This window comes from Castor canadensis, chromosome 16 (assembly GCF_047511655.1).
Source record: "Castor canadensis chromosome 16, mCasCan1.hap1v2, whole genome shotgun sequence".
In the NCBI taxonomy this organism is placed as follows: domain Eukaryota; kingdom Metazoa; phylum Chordata; class Mammalia; order Rodentia; family Castoridae; genus Castor; species Castor canadensis.
Window position 1 is genome coordinate 77,809,502 of NC_133401.1, and position 18,296 is coordinate 77,827,797.

Genomic DNA, 18,296 nt, shown 5'->3' on the forward strand with positions numbered 1-18,296 from the left:
TTATTACTTTTTATGGCAGAATCTGAATTCTGTATTTGGAAAAGAATATAGTGTTCTTGAGATGAAAATCTCATTGTTAATTGTCACAGATTGCCATTTTTGGAAAACTTCATGGAAAACCAGTTCCTACTGATAGGATATTCAGCCAAGATTGTTAGATTATTATTCTTGTATGACTAAAATACTACAACATTTTCTAAATTGATCTAAAGTGTATACTTTAGATCAATGTTTATACAGACCAAAAGAAACTTTTTCCTCCAACACAGGCTTGTACACTTACCACTTTGGTTAATGCTCTGCTAATAAAACCACTCATTTTATAAGGAAGGAAAATGGAAATTTCTCAATAATGATGGAATAAATGTCTATTGCAGTAAAATTGAATTTTCTTCCTCAAAGATACTTGTTATTACTTCAGTTCTTGGAATCCAAAAACACAAAAGGATAAGGGATTGGTATACATGTTAGAACCTGACTGTGTATTTCATCTCCAGACTTAGTGGCTAAACACAGCCAAAATTAAGCAGCTTTACATATCAGCTAGGGGAATGTTGCCAATTTTTCTGAGGCATTAAGAAAATAGAAATGAAGGATAGGGAACAAAAATGATGCTTTTGGTAGGTGGGCAAGAAGTGAGAACATTGTCCACTCCAGGAGTGTACATCAATGTTTATGTGAGAGTCCAGGATATTTTCAACTCCCTAACAGGACCATTTTAAAATAGGATTTTATGATACATTTTGTTATGATGACTAATGTTGGTCCATTTAGTCTCCATGTAGTGTCTGCCTGTGTGAATGAATAGACACAAAGTAGTTTAAAGGAGACAACAGACCTCCCTTATAGGTTATGAGTACATGGAACCTGACCTAGTGAATAGTCTAAGATCTTCAATAGCTTTGGCAGTGAAAATATCGCTAATGCCACATTAACAAATGGTTGTGACAGGTATTGTTAAAATACCACCTACAATTCCTCCCCATTCGTTCCCTCTTCCATTTCTTTTATTACTGTCACTCTTACGATCCACTATTCACACAGCATCAGCTATCTTTCTAAACTGTGAGCTACTTCAGTACCCAAAGGCTTCCTATGGTGCTAAAATAAAGGTCAGCTGCTTTCTGAAACACCACTTTTCAGCTATGGCTCCCTTTGCTTCCAGAGCATCATCTTATACTGTAATCATCAGCTCCTGATATTCTCAGCTTTCTCTTTCTTAAACATACTAATTTTCATCTCGAATCATTTGTCTTGACTTTTCCTCTCTTAAATGTCTTTCCCTGGATTTGACCATCGCTGAATTTTTCTTATGTGTCAGGTCTCAATTCAAATGTCACTATTGAAAATGAATTCTTTCTGAGCTTTTATAGATTTGAATTTAATCAAACAATTTGTGTGTGTCTGTGCATAACTATATATATGATTGCATCTACTTTATCTATCATCTATCTATCATTGTCATCTAAATTCATCTAAATATGCTTTCCCTAAAAAAGCTGTGAGGTATGCTAAAAGACAGGAGCACTTGCACTTTTGTTCATCATCTTATTACAATCACGTAGAATCACACCTAGCCAGCACGGTAGAAAAAACTAACTAGGCATTGATTGACTAAATTAATGTACCCAGCAAGTGCTTTCCCATGTGTTTTGACAATGCAGTTTTGCTTAACCCTTTCTTCTACATATGCATTTGACTGTCCAGGAGTCATTTCTTTATTCAGAAGGTGAGAAAATAGATTCAGAGATTAAAGGATTGCACTTAATATCACACCGCTTATTCTCAAGGAAAATCAGGTTAAATCTGAACACTTAGACTCTTAATCCAGTGGGCTTACTACTTACTTATTTACACTACATTTCTCGCTTACATCTCTAGTACTCATCATGGTTTTGAATGATCCCCTCCAAACATCTGTTATTTCAATACTAATAGTCAGGATATTAATATTGTAGGAAACTCCCAGTTAAAAACAGATTAGCTGTCTAGCAGTCATAATGTATAATACAGTATATATACATGTTTATACCTATACTTTTGTATACACACACACGTAACTTTAAAGGGTGTGCTTGTGTGTAAGTATGAGTTTAACTGATTTCTTTACTGTCAAATAATTCACTTATATTGATTTATAATTTTGAGATTTCCCAACAATTACAATAACAATCATAATTACATCACTATCATGGTCCAACTTTATATATCTTTATCCTATTTTTCTCCTGAAAACTTGAACATATGTGGACATTTGTAAAGAATCTGCCAACTTTCTCTTACATTGGACATGGAAGATTTATTATGAAGAAAATTTGATTGAAAAAATATTTTATTAATTAGCTATTTAAATATTTGTTCCATCTAAAATATTTTAATGGATGTCCATTTTAGACCATTTCCTAGTTACTTAAGGAGTTCTCTCATAGTTAGCTTTGCATGCAGTTATTTTTATCTAAACTTCACTAGGTGCTCCTGACTCATGTTGTATGCTCTTAAACAGAATACCTGGAAGCATAAAAACATTTTGACTTTTTGTCATGCGATCTATAGAAAGCCTTCCAGGTATTTCTGATAGCACTTGAAGATCTTTTGCTAAGTCAACAAATTCTGATATAAGAGCCTATGATTTAGATTGAATGTTACTTAAGAGACAGATAAATGGAAATGGATGCATGGATAGACAGATAGATATGTAGATAGATAGATAGATAGATAGATAGATAAATGGAGATAAATGAATATATGATAGCTTTATAGATAGATGACAGATTTATACATGATTGATAGATATAGAGATAGATTGGTAGGTAGATGACAAATAGGTAGATTAGATACATAAATAGATAGACAATAGATAGATAGACAGACAGGTAGATAGTCTGTGGGAATCTCATTGAGGGTAGGAACCGAGAAGACTATAGTTTTCCAACACTTGGGAAAAGGAACTTTTCTCAACAATTTCCCTAGATCTCAGCCAAAGAACATACATACAAGAACATTTTCCATTTAATCCTGGTCCTGGGCCTAAAGAGGTCTTATTTGAAGCCACCATTTCTTTGCCAAGAAATGGAGTCAACTGTGCCACTGTTTCCAATTTTGCTGAAACTCATTCACAGCAATGATCGCTCCTGAGCCTTTGCACTTGGGATTATCAATCTTCTGTTTTAAAGAAGGTTCACATAGCAAATTCAGAGTGTGCTATAGTGAAAGAATTACTTTGGTCAAAGGAGTTTGATTCTTGTCATTGAAGTTATACTGGACTGATTTATGGATGTAGTTTAAGAATAATTTTCAAATATAGATTGGATAGAAAGTGGATTTATGTGGATGCTGGGATTCTCAGAAATCTTTACTTTCTTCCCTATCTTTCTAGAATTCTAAACTTACACTATGAATATTTTTTTTAACCAACAACATAATGTATTATACTGGCCTCAAACTTACCCTAAAGTTTTTGCAATGTTTTAGAGTAGTATCTTTAAGTAACTATGGAAATATAAAGGTAAGTAAGGTTGACTGTATTTACTTAAAATGTAATTTATGTGTTGACTTATCATATTAATAATGCCAGGGGATTTCATTATATCTCCGTACATGTCTACAGTGTATCTTGAAGAAGTTCACCCCCTCCATTATATTTCCTTCCCCTTCTCCTCTTTGCCCCTCTGCCCCCCTCTTCAAATTTCATTGTGCTATATTCATATGGCTATGTATAGCATACTTCAGAGACATGAATGTCAATGTTCATGCTTAATCTTCCACAGGAATAGATAATAAGCAGAGTTTTCCAGCTATGGAAACTTTGTTTCACTGAACGTTCACTATACCAGCAGATAACTCTAAGAAAATTGGGTAACTGGTGAGGGAAATATGTTAGAAGGGAGAAAATGGAAAGAGTTGGTTCTCTTCTAAGTAGCCACCCCCCTCCCAGAACTGTAAAGGAAGCGGAATTTCAAGTAACTGCTTTCCCTTCTTATGGCCACACTCACCCTGTTCTCTTAGCAATTGACTGTGTATTGTGGTCCCTCACAGGCGTTCTTCAATGTGTGCTTTAGAGTTCTTTTTCTGTTTGGAGGTGAAAGAGGAAGAAAAATATAGACCGATAGTCGGAAATTCTTTCAGGATACATAGGTGAGGAGAGTGTGTAGTGAGGAGGGCATTTTAGAGAGTCACGATGGGAGCTGTACATCAGGGTATTTGCCTTGGAATATCCAAGTGGTAAGTGTTGAGAAAAAATCTCAGAGGTTAAATGCCTGATGAAAAATAGGACAAAAAAATCTGAAGATGATGACTTTCTATGCTGAGTAAGTTTATGGACCAGTTTATATAAACCACAAAAATCAACTTTAAAAAAGTAGTTATAGTCATTTATGTAAATTGTTTTCCATTTATGCCTAATCTCTCTATGGTTACAGGAATAAGTATGCATGGCACTAAATGTTCCTAAATGTAACCATGTTTCATGTTCTATTTGGTTGGTATTATAATCTTTATAAATAGGCTTTTGGGCATTTAAAGTTGTTTTTTAAGTAGTGTGTTCAATTATTAACAATCTAAAAAAAGCAATGGAAGGAAAATTGTGAAAATATTCAATAACTAGAGACCTCATTTCTCCATGGCACTTTATCATGCCATGGTTGGTACTACATCATCTGGCAGGTGATTTTGTAAAGCTAGATATCTTGGGGATTTTTCTTAAACTCTACACTCTATTTTGTCCCACACTTAAGAAATAGATTTTGGTGATAAAGTTCTCTAAGAGAGCTGCCCCAGGCTGTCTAAAACATGTATGTGAACTAACAGGATTAGTTTGTGTTCCATAAATCAATATGCATCTCAAAAATAAAATAAAAAGGATTAACACAATGCTCGGTGTGGTGGAACATTCCTATAATTCCAGCACTTGAGAGTAGGAGGAAGGAGGATCAAAAGTCCCAAGTTAGGACTGGGCATCATGACTAGCATCTGTAATCCTGACTACTTGGGAGGCAGAGACTGGGAAGATCATCTGGTGAGACCAGGCTGGCCAAAAAGTTAGTGAGACCTACCTCAACATATCAGCATCATGGTATACATCTGTAATCCCAGGTATGTGGGAAGCATAGGTAGGTGGATCACAGTCTGAGTCTGGCCCCAGGGAAAAATGGAAAGCCTATTCTAAAAAAAACTAAAGAAATTAAAAAGGACCAGAACATGACAAATGTGGTAGAATGCCTTCCTAGCAAGCACAAGGCCCAGGTTCAAACCCAGTACCATTTAAAATATGTTTCAGGTCAATTTGAAATATCAAGCAAGACACTGTCTCACAAACAAATAAAAATATACAATTTTGATTCCACGCACAGCACTAGGTACCACAGGACATTTACTCTAACTCTTGTACTTACTTATTTGGAGAGAAAGAAAACTGAGTCTTGGGAACAAAACAAGGTTGAGTCAACTACGTTAGAAAAAGTACAATGTAAACATCTCCCCACATCAAGACCTACATCAGAAGAGAATTTAGGTACTAGTTCTCCTAGTCACACAGTTTCAGAAGCATTTAATCCAAAGAAATATATCTATAAATAAAAAGTAAATTTATTTCCAACAAAAGAAATACTTGGTATGAAAGAATTTAGAAAATATGCCCAACACTTTCATATTGTCTTCTTTTTGTGCTTTTTTTTTAAATAATAGTCACAAATATTTATCTATCATATCAGAGAAATTCTAAGGAATGGCTCCTTTGCTCTATCCAGAAGGGGAGGTGCTGAAAAAGAAAGTACAAAAAAGACTTCATTTATTATGGAATACATATTGCAGTCATTATGAATAAGTTACATAGATTTTCTTTTGTTATTTCCTTTAATTAAAACTGAATCCTGATATTCTCAACAAAAACTATGAACTCTTGACAGAACTTAAAGAAATAGATGATTTGACAATAAAATCTAGTAAAAATTCATGTGAAGAGAGAGTGTATGACAGAGAGGTATGTGTACTAGGGAGATTCTGGAAGGCACAAGAACAAGGACTGGACTGGGTGACTGGCAGCAGAGATGCCCAACGGGCAGCTGTGCCTGTCGAGCTACACACAGTTACTGCAGTGTGTTCATGCTGAGTTTGGAAGTGAGTTCTGAGAACACCCTCTACTTCTTTTTTGTTTGTCACAATCTATATTTTCATTTTTGTCATTTAAAGGGTAGTCCCCCAAACAATGTATATACATATGAATAAATATATAAACAATTAAAAAAATAAAAATAAAGGGTAATCCCCAATAATTTTTTCCTTGTATGAAAATTCTGATGAATTATGAGCCTATGAGCATTTCAGATCTTAAGTCCTAATATTTGTTCCTTCCCATGTAAAACCTGATAATTAAGACAGCCTATGTCAAGTATGACAAAAGATCATAGTATGAATGAGAATAATAGTAATGTTTGCTTCCGCATCTGCATGCTTCATTAAAGAACTGAAAAGAGTGTGCAACACTTTCTCATTATTATTTTTTTAATCTTCAATATCCTTACGAGGTAGTGAAGGGAGGGAACAAGAATTTTCTATTTTGCCAATAATAAAACTCTAGGAGAACTTTTAGATCAATTGTTCTCAACCTTGGTAGCATACTGAAATCACCAGGAAAATTTTTAAAAATCCTAAGGTCACGGTCTTACTTATCACGAACCAACATCAGAATTGTAGAGTATGTGACCCAAGCGTAAGTATTTTTTAACACACCCAGACAATTCTTGTGTGAAAGGGCTTCTTAAAATATTTGAAAGCCAGTGAAATACTGCCCAGACACAAAACATTAGATCAGTTACTAAAGGGAATAAAATTATCTTATCAATGAAGCTGTTTACATGATGCAAGAATTTATACTGAAAGTCTTAAGTTTCCAGAGTGAATTGCTGAAGGAGACAGGCCAACTTTTGATTTTCAAAGGAATTTATTACCTCATTTATAGGATCATCTTTTTAGTGTCCTGTGCTGCCAGAGACACAAATGTACTAACAAATGAAATGAACTGCTTAAGCTACAGGATGGTTATTTCTCAGAGCTAAGGTGAAAATTACATACCCATGTTTCTCATTCTCAATCCTCAACAAATTGTTTCCTTTTATGCAAGCAATATTTTTCTATTTCTTGGTGAGTGACTGTATTTCTTTGAAAATGTGTTGAGTTGTCACAGAACTACAATAAAAATGTTTTATTAGTTTCTATTTATGCCATCAGAGGCCAATACAATAAAATCACATTGAAAGAGAAGCAGAATGTATTAAATTAACATTTTCTGTGCCACAATGTCTGCCCCATTCTCAAAACTGAAAATATTTACATAGGTTGTCATATTTTCCCCAGGGAATAATTTGGATAATTCAGGGTTGAATTTGTGCAAGAAACAAATCATTTATAAAACATACTGTTGAGACCTTAAAGAGTTAATAAAGCTTGCTAAAGCTTTCTATATACTTCCCAAGAGTACTCTTCATACCTAGAGGATCTGCCTGTGTAAAAATATTTAAACTCAAGGCATATTACTATGCTAATATATTGTTATTGCAATTTGGAGAGGTATAGTGTCATTTGAGCAAGGATGTCCATTCTTCAAGAATTCATTAAGAATCAGCTGTGTTCTCCATAAGCCTCCCAAACTGGCATATTTAGATTCTGTTCTCCATTGAAAATAATGACTGAAATTTCATGTGAAAGCAGTAAATTTTCAAGACTACATAGTGGACCAATTTTAGAAATAGCTAATCAAAGCCAATAAATCTCCCATTTGGGTGTATGAGGTGGTAAAATCTAATAAGAGCTGTTGATAGACACTCACTGGCCCCATTTCCTGCTTCATCAGAGCGTGTAACCGAAGTGAAGACCGATATTTTCGTCACCAGCTTTGGACCTGTTTCAGACCATGATATGGTAAGAGACACTGCATCTTTGGTTTCTTGGGGTACTTTTCAGATTGTTTCAAGAGAAAAATATAGACTAACTATGGTGCAACCTGGAAAAGCTGGGTTATATCTTTGTCTTTGTGTGCATAATATTTAATGTATACATAATATATATTATAGCATTATATATATATATATATATATATAATAACTATTTGTTTCTTAGATAAGTTCTATTTCTATGGCTATTAACCTCTATATTCTTCCTTTTTCTCCATCCCTGAAATGGCAGCTTTGCCTTGGTTGATGTCCTTCAGGACATACAGTGTAAGGAATTAAGAGGCAGAGATGTTTCAAGGATGCTGGTTTTCACATAGCCACCACGGTTAGAGAACAGCTACTAATACCGTGATTTCTGAATGACCTTTGGAAATTAGTAGAAAAGTTGAGTGAATATTTGACCAGATCTAAAGAGATAAATAGTTAAAATAAAATATGCTAGTAGGAAATATTCTGCTTCCTTGCAAAAAACTTTTCCATTAAATTATTACCAATAGCTGGGTGCCCTGTGGCTTATGCCTATAATCCTAAACTACTCAGGAGGCTAAGACTTGGAGGATCGTCATTCAAAGCCATCCCAAGCAAATAGTTTGTGAGGCATCATCTCAAAAATAACCCAGAGCAAAATGAACAAGAGGTGTGGCTCAAGTGGTAGAGCACCTGCTTTGCAAGTGTGAAGTCCTGAGTTCAAAACTCAGGTCCACTCCCCAAAAGTATGACTACCAAATGTGGGAATAAAATGAACACAAATCCGGCCTTTCCTTTTGTAACATAGTAAGTTAATAGGACTTTCTAGCCTATGTGATGGAAGCTGGTAAAACAGTAGAGCTTTGCAGATATTATGTATCATTTCTGAATTTGTAACAGTCAAGCTTCTATCTAAGCACAATGTCATAAAGCAACCATGAAGACATACCACTATGAATATTTCAAAGATACACAAACTGAATACGATCTTTAAATGATTTTTTTTTTAGCACGTACTGTAAAAGTCTTCTGATTTCAAAGTAGCTCAGAGTGATTCAGAATAAAAGTTGTGGGGTTTTTCAAGTTTATAAATCAAATTCAAACATTTGTGCCTGTATTCCATGTAACCCGTGAGTTTGCTGTTACTCTTCACTTGTTCGCAAAAGGAGTTATTTACTTTAGCCATTCACAAGAGTCCTTTTTTCTGTGAGGCCACACAGCCTTGTGGATGGCAGGACTGGCTGCAGGATTCAGGCTGCCTGAACTCAATTCTGACCACCACCATGCCCCTGGCAAATCCCTTACTCTCCCAAATGCCAGTCTCTCAAATGTCTATATTGTTATAGGTGCCTATAATTACTAATTTTAAATGCTATATGCAAGCAACTTGCTTATCATGGTAAACAATAGTCATTTTTGTTTCTTCCTCTGAGTTCTTTATGTTCCCATGTACTCTTTGTGGAAATTTCTACTTCTTTAGACTCATCTAAACCCCGTATCTTACAGAGGTCCAAACTGAGATCCAACTGCTCAATTAAACCATGTTTTAAAACAATAAAAATTAAATTTCCCTTTTTTCATTCTAGTCACATTTATTGACTATAAAATACAATTTAGCTTTTAGCAATATAAGCAGTACTGCTAAGTAAAGTTACTTTTCTTATGTAAATAAATGTCTTTCCTTGAAGTGAGCCAAAAAATTGTAAAGACATACTTTCCTCACAAATTTCATAATATTACTGCATCGCGGGTGCAGATCAAGCATTGAATTACTGCTTACTTGATGGTAGATTTAAGAGCCTATATTATCATAAAAATTTGAGGTCTTGTGGGACACAATAAATTAGTCCCTTCTTCCTGAAGTCTGAAACTTTTGAGAAAGACGATAATAAATGAAGGAGTCCAGAAAATGAAAATGTATCTTTACTACTGCCAATACTTCTACCTTTGTCTCTGTCACCTGGCACGCTACCTCACAAAAAGTAGATGCTCAAAACATGGACAGTTAAGGGGCCGTGCCCAAAGCAAGCAATTGCGATCAAAAACTTTTCCTCTGAAGAATTTTTAGTATGCCTTTGTGCTATTGGCTCAGATTAATTGAGATTTAAGGAGCCAGTGATCTTGTTTTTGTTCTTGTCTTAGAGTACAGTGCATAAAAAGTTTTTTGGTGTACCGTTAACCATGTGGTTATCATGGATGACATTTCATATACACATATTGGTTAAATACCAGCTAGGAATAACAGAGTATCTAAGCTAGCGATATTCCTTACTGCCTAAAACTTCTGTCAAAGGATAAAATTAAGCATAGGTCTGCAACTGATTTGCTAAGTGTCTGAAATAAATTGTACCTGATCAGTGTGTTTTAGAAAATTAATAATTTAAGTCATATTATGGGATAATTATGTATAAAAAGGAGCAGGTTGATTTATAGGCAATCAAAATAGAAGGCAGAATAATAAAGCTATTTTCAAAAACTGGAAAATGCTTTGATGCTTATTTTAAATAAGAACTAATAAAATAGCTAATTAATAATAACCACGACAACATTTACCAATATTGAATGTTTTCAGCATGTTGTTCACCATGGTAAGAGTCTGCAAAACATATTTCATCTAATCTTTGCTGGAAACCTTTTAGCTAAGTGTTATTCTTATCCACATTTTTTCAGAGAAGCAAAGTGACCCACTAGCTAACTGTAGCAACTGAAACCTGGGCTGTCCATCCCAACAGACTCCATAGCTCCCAAGGTATCTGACTTCATCTGGAATAGAAAACAAAATTGGGACATATCCTTAAGTTTATTTTAACAACCTTTAATTGGCCATGAAACAGTACATTCCCAGGGCACTAAGTCCTGACAGAAATATCCAGGCAGTTCAATCATACAGCCTTGTTTTTCATAGTGCTTAAAATGTATTAAGTCAATGCACACACAGATGGCAATAAGTGGTGTGAGTGAGAATACTTCAATATAATATTTATTTAGGAACATGGCAGATGTTTTGTCCCAGATCTTCAGAATAAGGCTCACATTGTCCAGGGACCTACTTTATAAAGCAGAGTAGCTTTAAGAAACTTTGTACTGGTGTGGTGAGAGCTAGAACCTGACATTTGGCCAAGCTCTTTAGCAGAACTTTCTATGTGTTCAGATGCTTTTCCATGGACTCTCATCTTCTGCAATCTCCTTGTTGCTTTGTTACAACTGCCTTATCACTACCTTCAGATTTCCTGCCTTACCACTTTTGCATAGAAATGTTTCTTTTTCAAATCTGATAAAAATTTATGTTGATGAAATAATAAAATGAAGGACAATCAATAATTTCTGAAATTTATGTTCTAGGAATTCTTACCAGCTGTTCACAAGTAGAATTCACTTCTCACAGTAGTCAAATTAATTATCACCATTTTAGACATTGGTAAACAGAGCCTCAGTAAGAGTATGGAAATTACCTGAGGTCAGTTAGCCAACAGGTTAGAATTTGCACCCATGGTCACTCCTGCTATGTCTCTGCCCCACTTTTCCTTCTTGTTCCAACTTCCTAAAGAAGGGGGTCTAGCCATCTTGGTTCAGATACCCATTCTTGGTCCAATGGACTGTGACCATAAAGTCAAGGTCTTTCTGTATAAGTCACCAGTGAGAGCTACCCATAGCTACCAGGACAATCACACAGGGACATTTTCAGAAACTGAGAGGCTAAATATTTACACTCTTGATTTAACATGAGTTTATCACCATTGATTACTTATTTTAGCTTTTATTTCTACTTCTAACAAGAAGAAAGGGAAAGCTTACCCAAGTAATGCTGCTGATGCTGCTGTGTGTGTGTGTGTGTGTGTGTGTGTGTGTGTGTGTGTGTGTGAGAGAGAGAGAGAGAGAGAGAGAGAGAGAGAGGTATTTGAGAGAACAATGTCTTTCTGAAATGATTTGGGAATTTTATTGTCTGCCATTAGTGCAGCTAACCATGGTTAGTTGTAAACAAAATAAACATTTTGAATATTTTAAAAATCATTGCTTTTGGGATATATCTTATCAAAGTAGATAATAAATGTTTTAAGCTCAGTTATTTTCAAAAAATATTCCTGGAGTAAGCAAACAAGTGAGCCAAATTTTTAGATTCACAGGAACATGGTCAACTTAAACATCCTTGGAATCTTGATTTATAAGTAGTCATTCCCTCTACTACTGACCAGTCTAAACTAGTTCAACTGGATTGAGAATATAGTATATGTGATTGGGTCTTTTAAAAAAAATATATATATATATACAAAATTTTGTTTTATCACAAGTTAATAACAGGAGGAGATTACATTGTGATAATTCTATACATACATATAGTGTACCTTGAATAAATTCACCCCATCTATTATAGTCCTACTCCCCCTTTTTGAATTCCCCCCTCTTTCAAAAAGTATTTGGTGGATTTCATTATTCTGTCTTCATATGCATTTATGCAGTGTACCTCCATCTTCTTCACCCCTCGGTATCCTATCCTTCCCCCCACTGGCTCCCCCAGATACATTCATGTTCTATTATTATCATTATCATTGTTATAATTATTGTCATTGTTGTTCTTGTTCTTGTTGTAGTTCTAGGTTTCACAAATGAGTGAGAACATGAAATATTTGGCCTTTGAGCTTGGCCTATCTCACTCAGCATGGTGATCTCCAGTTCCATTCATTTTCCTACAAAGATACAGCTTTAGTTTTCTTTATCCTGAGTAATAGTACATCATGTATACATTTGTATGTATATATCATATTTTCTTTATTCATTCATCACTTGTTGAACAGCTTGGCTGATTCAACAGCTTGTCTATTGCAGAGAGGCAATAAACACAAGTGTGTAGGCATCTCTCTTGTATATTGATTTACGCTCCTTTGGATATATGCCCAAGAGCGGTATGGCAGGGTCATAAATTAGGTCTATTTTTACCATTTTGAGGTGCTTCCATGCTGATTTCCATAGTGGTTTCTCTATTTTACATTCCTACCAACAGTGTATGAGGGTTTCTTTTTCCTGAATCCTCAATAGCATTTGTTGTTTGTTCTTTTCATGACTGCCAATCTGACTGGGTGAGATGAAATCTTAGTGTAGTTTTGATTTGCATTTCCTTTATGGCTAAGGAAGTTGAATATTTCTCCATGTGCTTATTAGCCATTTTTATTTCTTCTTCTGATAACTATCTGATCAATTAATTTGCCCATTTATTAATTGGACTATGTTCTTCTGCTGTTTAGTTTTTTGAGCTCTTCGTATATTTTGGATATTAATCCCTTATCTGCAGAGATTTTTTTTCCTATTTGAGGGTTGTCTCTTGATTCTGGTAACTGTTTCTTTTGATGTGAAGAAACTTTTTAATATGATGTAGTCCCATTTCTCAATTTTTGTTCTTATTTCCTTGTTAATTGGAGCCCTATTCAGAATATAATTACTTATATGCCTATATCTTCCAGAGATTTTCCTATTTTTCATTGCAGTAGTTTCAAAGTTTCAGATCTTATATTAGGACATTTGAGCCATTTAGACTTGATTTTTGTATAGAGTGAGAAGTAGAGGTCTAGTTTAAGTCTTCTGCATGTAGGTAGCCAGTTTTCCCAGCACTATTTACTGAAGAGGCTGTTTTTTCTCCAGTGTTTATCTTTGGATGATTTGTCAAAGATGGGATGGCTGTAGCTATGTGGTTTTATTTCTGGGTCATCTGTTCTGTTCCACTGGTTTTCCTGTTTGTTTTTGCCATTTTTGCTACTATGATTCTGAAGTATAATGAAGTCTGGTATTGTGATACCTTAAAGTTGCTCTATTTGCTCAAGATTGTTTTTTTTTTTATTTTGGGTCTTTTATCTTCCATATGAGTTTTAGGATTGATTTTCTGTTTCTATAAGGAATGACATTGAGATTTTTGTGGGCATTGCACTGAATTTGTATATTGCTGTCAGTAATACAGTGGCAGGGTTTTGAATAATGGAAACATTATCATATATCACATCCCTACCTCACAAGCCTGTCTGTTGTCCAGAGAAAGAGAGTATGCATAGTCCCAACTAGATGCATTCTACCATTTCTCTGACAAACACTGTCACACTGTGTCACTTCCTTGTGTAACCCACAATCTACTTCCCCATTTCTCTCCTCATGGAAAATACCAATGTAAACTAATCATATTCCTCCATGAATTTTCTGACAACACTGAGGGCTAGATAGTTTCCTCCTCTGCTGAATTTAATGGATGCTTAACAAATGTTTGCTATAAGTAAATTCTGGTCACAGATCACAGTGACTTTTACCTAACAATTCCAGACACACAAAAAAGCTAACCAACAAATGAAGTAACTTGTCTTGCCTCCATGGGTAGAATGGTATCAGGCTCTGCTTTTTTTTCCCTGTCTTGGTCAGCAATCAGCCCTGGTGCATTATGAACCATCCACTAATAATTGTAGGCTCCTTGATCAATAAGAGCTTAGCAATATCAAACATGTGTTAGAAGGATATGCCTTCATTCAGTTTTTATCCAGTCTTTTTTAAATCCTTGGAAAGAGGTAGTAAAATCCTCACACAAATTGAGTAAAGACAGACACCATTTATTTTGTATGTCCTAAAGATGACACAGATAAGATTTTTTAAAGAGCTGCTTTCATATGCATCACGGTTTAGTGGATTAGGAAAATATAGCATGATGTTTTAAAGTTTGCTTTCCTTCTGGTTTTGAGCATGCTGAGATCAATGGAGAATGTGGTAATCTTTATTTCAAACCATTGAGTTACAAATTTAATGCCAGTATAGCAAGTACTACAAGGAAAATGAATGCTACCCTTTTCAATTTTAGGAGCTGGTAAGTCATATTGCTTGTTTTCAGATTAGCAGATGTTTGCCTCTGGGTATTGCCATAAGGAATTCCTTGTTTATTCAAATAAATAAATTCCCTGGCTGTGAATGATGATGAGCTCCACACATTTCTCATGTGACTTATATCCTCCTGCAATCACAAGCACACATCCTTGCACTCTCTCTCTCTCTTTGTCTGCCTGTCTGTCTCTCTCTCTCTCCTTTTCTCTCCCCCTCCCTCTTTTTTGGGAAAAAAATCCAAATTGCCAGTTTGATATCTTATTTTCATAGTCTTCTTCACTATGTAGGAGAATCAGAAGCCTTACCCATTACCTATTAAAAAATATAATTTACTTACCTAAAGAAGATGCTATTTTCAAGCCTTTGGAACCATGATGACTTGGGTGTAGGTTGAGATTTTCAGAGACCCTGCCAGGGCCCATCAAACACTATGCCTTATTTTTATGGCTGGAATTATCTAATTTAAATATTTTTCCATACATATTCCTGCTAACAAGAGTTTGTTAATTGTAATGAATTATATTTCTTCTAGTTTTGGTGTGTTATGGTGTGTTGATACCTTATATATCTAAGAAGATAATTGGGGACATTTTTCTATCCAAGATATACCTCAAGCATTATAGACATTTAAAAGAAATTATTATACCAACCACCATTGATTTGTTTGACACTAATATCTGTGTGCTACCACGAGTTTACTTCTGGAAATATCACCTAGCTTACATTTTGCTTCCAAAGTTATAAAAATTATGCATTATCTGTAAGATATTTGCATTGCAAAATATAACACTGTGAACTCTGTCATTTTCCTAAATTACTTAGGAATATACAATAGATGTGTTTTTCCGTCAAAGCTGGAAGGATGAAAGATTAAAATTTAAAGGACCTATGACAGTTCTTCGGTTAAACAACCTCATGGCCAGTAAAATTTGGACTCCGGACACCTTTTTCCACAATGGAAAAAAGTCTGTGGCCCACAATATGACAATGCCAAATAAACTCCTGCGAATCACAGAGGACGGCACCTTACTATACACCATGAGGTAAGGATGGCTGCACTTCCTTTCAAGATGGCTGCACTTCCTTTCATGAACCTTGCTATACTGCTTTCCTTTCCTCCTGTAGGCAATCATCAAGCTGACGAGCCATGGTGGAATATTGGATTTTCTGTTTTATAACCATAAAAAATACTCTGCTATGAAATCTTGCTGAAATGCTGTGAAATTACTAAAAGCTTAAATAAAGTGATATAAAAATGATAAAAAGTTTATATTAAGTATTGTAATATATATTTATCACAAGATATTGCTCCATCTCACTTTAATTCAATATGAGGAAATTCTTTCCTTACTGCAAGTCTCACCTATCGCTGCATTCCAGTAAAGTCTAAATTAAATTTCTAACAGTATATATCCAAAAATGTCTCCACAAAAACTGAGGAAACAAAACCCAGAAAATATGAAAAGATACAAAATTCTCCCAAGGAAACAGATTTATACAGAAATGTGTATGGGAAGTCTACAAATTCACAGAAGGTATCATGAACTCGGTATCTAAATTTTGTTTAAACTAAATATATATATATATATATATCTGTGTGTGTATCATAAAACATTATATGTATACATATATATATCATAAAAACATTACCCTATTTTGAGATTCCTGCAAAGTTCAGCATTTAGTTAGCGCTTAATACATCTAGAAATGAATGGAGTATGAATCTAAAAATGTTTTGAACATTGGTAGAGAAAAAGAAGAATTTAAACATCTTCTCAATTTATAAGAAATTATGAATTATCAGGACTTATTCTTGACATCAAGAATATTTCATTCCCTGCTGACTTGTTACAGTGTTGTTTCTGTAAATCTGGCCAAAGCTTGGCAATTCAGGCTGTCCAATTATTCCTTTGTTATAAAATTATAATAAAAGCAAAATTTTCAATTTAGTGGGTATGTTTAACATGGAAATTGAGTGATATTTTGCCTTTGGAGGAAGCTGCTAGTATGTCTAGTTTTTGAACATAAATGTCCAAATGAAAAGGAAAGAAAATAAATGCTTCAAAAGTCACTTTAGATATTGGACCAAACCAGTCCAAGTGTAATAAGACTTAAAGAATGATGGAAAATAAACCAAAAAGAAAATAGAGAATACGTGGACACATGTGTTGAGATCTCACCAGATTATTCAAGCAAGACTTAAGTATATCTGGAATATGAAATATTCCCCACTGGCTAAAAAAAAAAAAACCCTTTAAAATTATCTTTAAGCCTAACTCCTTCCAGGTGGCAATTTTCTAGGGGAATGGTTAGTGTATCTTGAATAGTTTAATAATTTCTTCCAGATGTAAAGTTTGCCATCAATAACTTGTGTCTATCTTCTAGCTTCTAAATTTCTCACTACCTTTGCTAATGTGTTCACTTTCTTTAAGCTTAAGAATGCAATACCATTCATATTTGAATTCATCAGTATTATAACTACTTAATGATTTTATTAGCAGTAAATTCATTCTGCCACATGTTTGAGCAATTTAAAAATATGGGTAATAAAAAACTTGCTAAAAGTCATATAAAGAAAATGGATATAAATTCCTTCATATGTCTACAAACTGAGAGTAAATATATTTCAGTGAATTTTTTTCTTAACAATTTTATGTTTAAAACATGAATAGAATTTACATTTCCAGAACATCTCAGAGAGTAACCAAGTTACAGCAGAGTCCTGTCTTCAAGAAGGTAGTGGGTTTACAAATAAAACTAAGTGGCTGGAATAGAATAAGATTGCAAAGCTCTCAAGGTGACTTTACATTAGTCCATCCCACCTGGAGGACACTTTCTGCTTCTTCTACTCCTTTGGTTTATGCATCTGGTGCTGTTCTAGGGAAGGAGATGAAAGCTACGCTCAGGACAGGAAATATTTTCTGCCTTTTCTTACTGTCAATGTCTTCTTTTCAATCAGGGATAAATTAAAAGTTTGCATACATTTTCAAAGTTTTATTTTAGCTCTATGTGACACGTAATAATTGCACATATTTAGTATCTTTGATGTGAGGTTTTTTTTTTTTTTCCTTTTTGCAGTATTGGGGTCTGAACTCAGTGTCTTGCACATGCCACCAAGTGCTCTCCCCAGTTCTTTTGCTAGTATTTTTGTTCTAACTTTGCTGAGCTGGCCTGGAACTTAAGATCCTCCTATCTTTGCATAGCTAGGATTACAGGCATGAGCCACCTTGCCCAGCTTCAATGTGATGTTTTAGTGCATGTATAAATTGTGTGCAAAAATACCCTGATTTGTGTAATGATCAGATCAGGATAATTATACAAGTATTTATCTGCTTATATCTAGCTTAATTCTTAAAGAATTTTCTACAGCCAGGTGAGTTGATGAATGGTGTTTGTTTGGGAAAAAGTTATCAAAGCCTGTTTATTCCTCAACATGAAATGCTGCCTATTTTTTCAAAGCAAACAAAAAAAGGAAAAGAATCAATCATTGTATTTATTAGGTCATTTGATTATTTGCAACTCAGATATTTCTGCAGT

General features: G+C 34.6%; 1 protein-coding gene across 1 annotated transcript in view; it reads left to right on the forward strand.

Moving 5' to 3' along the window:
* The window catches only part of Gabra1 (gamma-aminobutyric acid type A receptor subunit alpha1), a 54,990-nt gene that overhangs the window by 12,452 nt on the left and 24,242 nt on the right, over positions 1–18,296 (forward strand). Inside the window, exons 4-5 of the mRNA XM_020154258.2 lie at positions 7,847–7,914; positions 15,582–15,802. Coding sequence (XP_020009847.1) covers positions 7,847–7,914; positions 15,582–15,802 — 289 coding nt within the window. The remainder of the gene's footprint in view (positions 1–7,846; positions 7,915–15,581; positions 15,803–18,296) is intronic.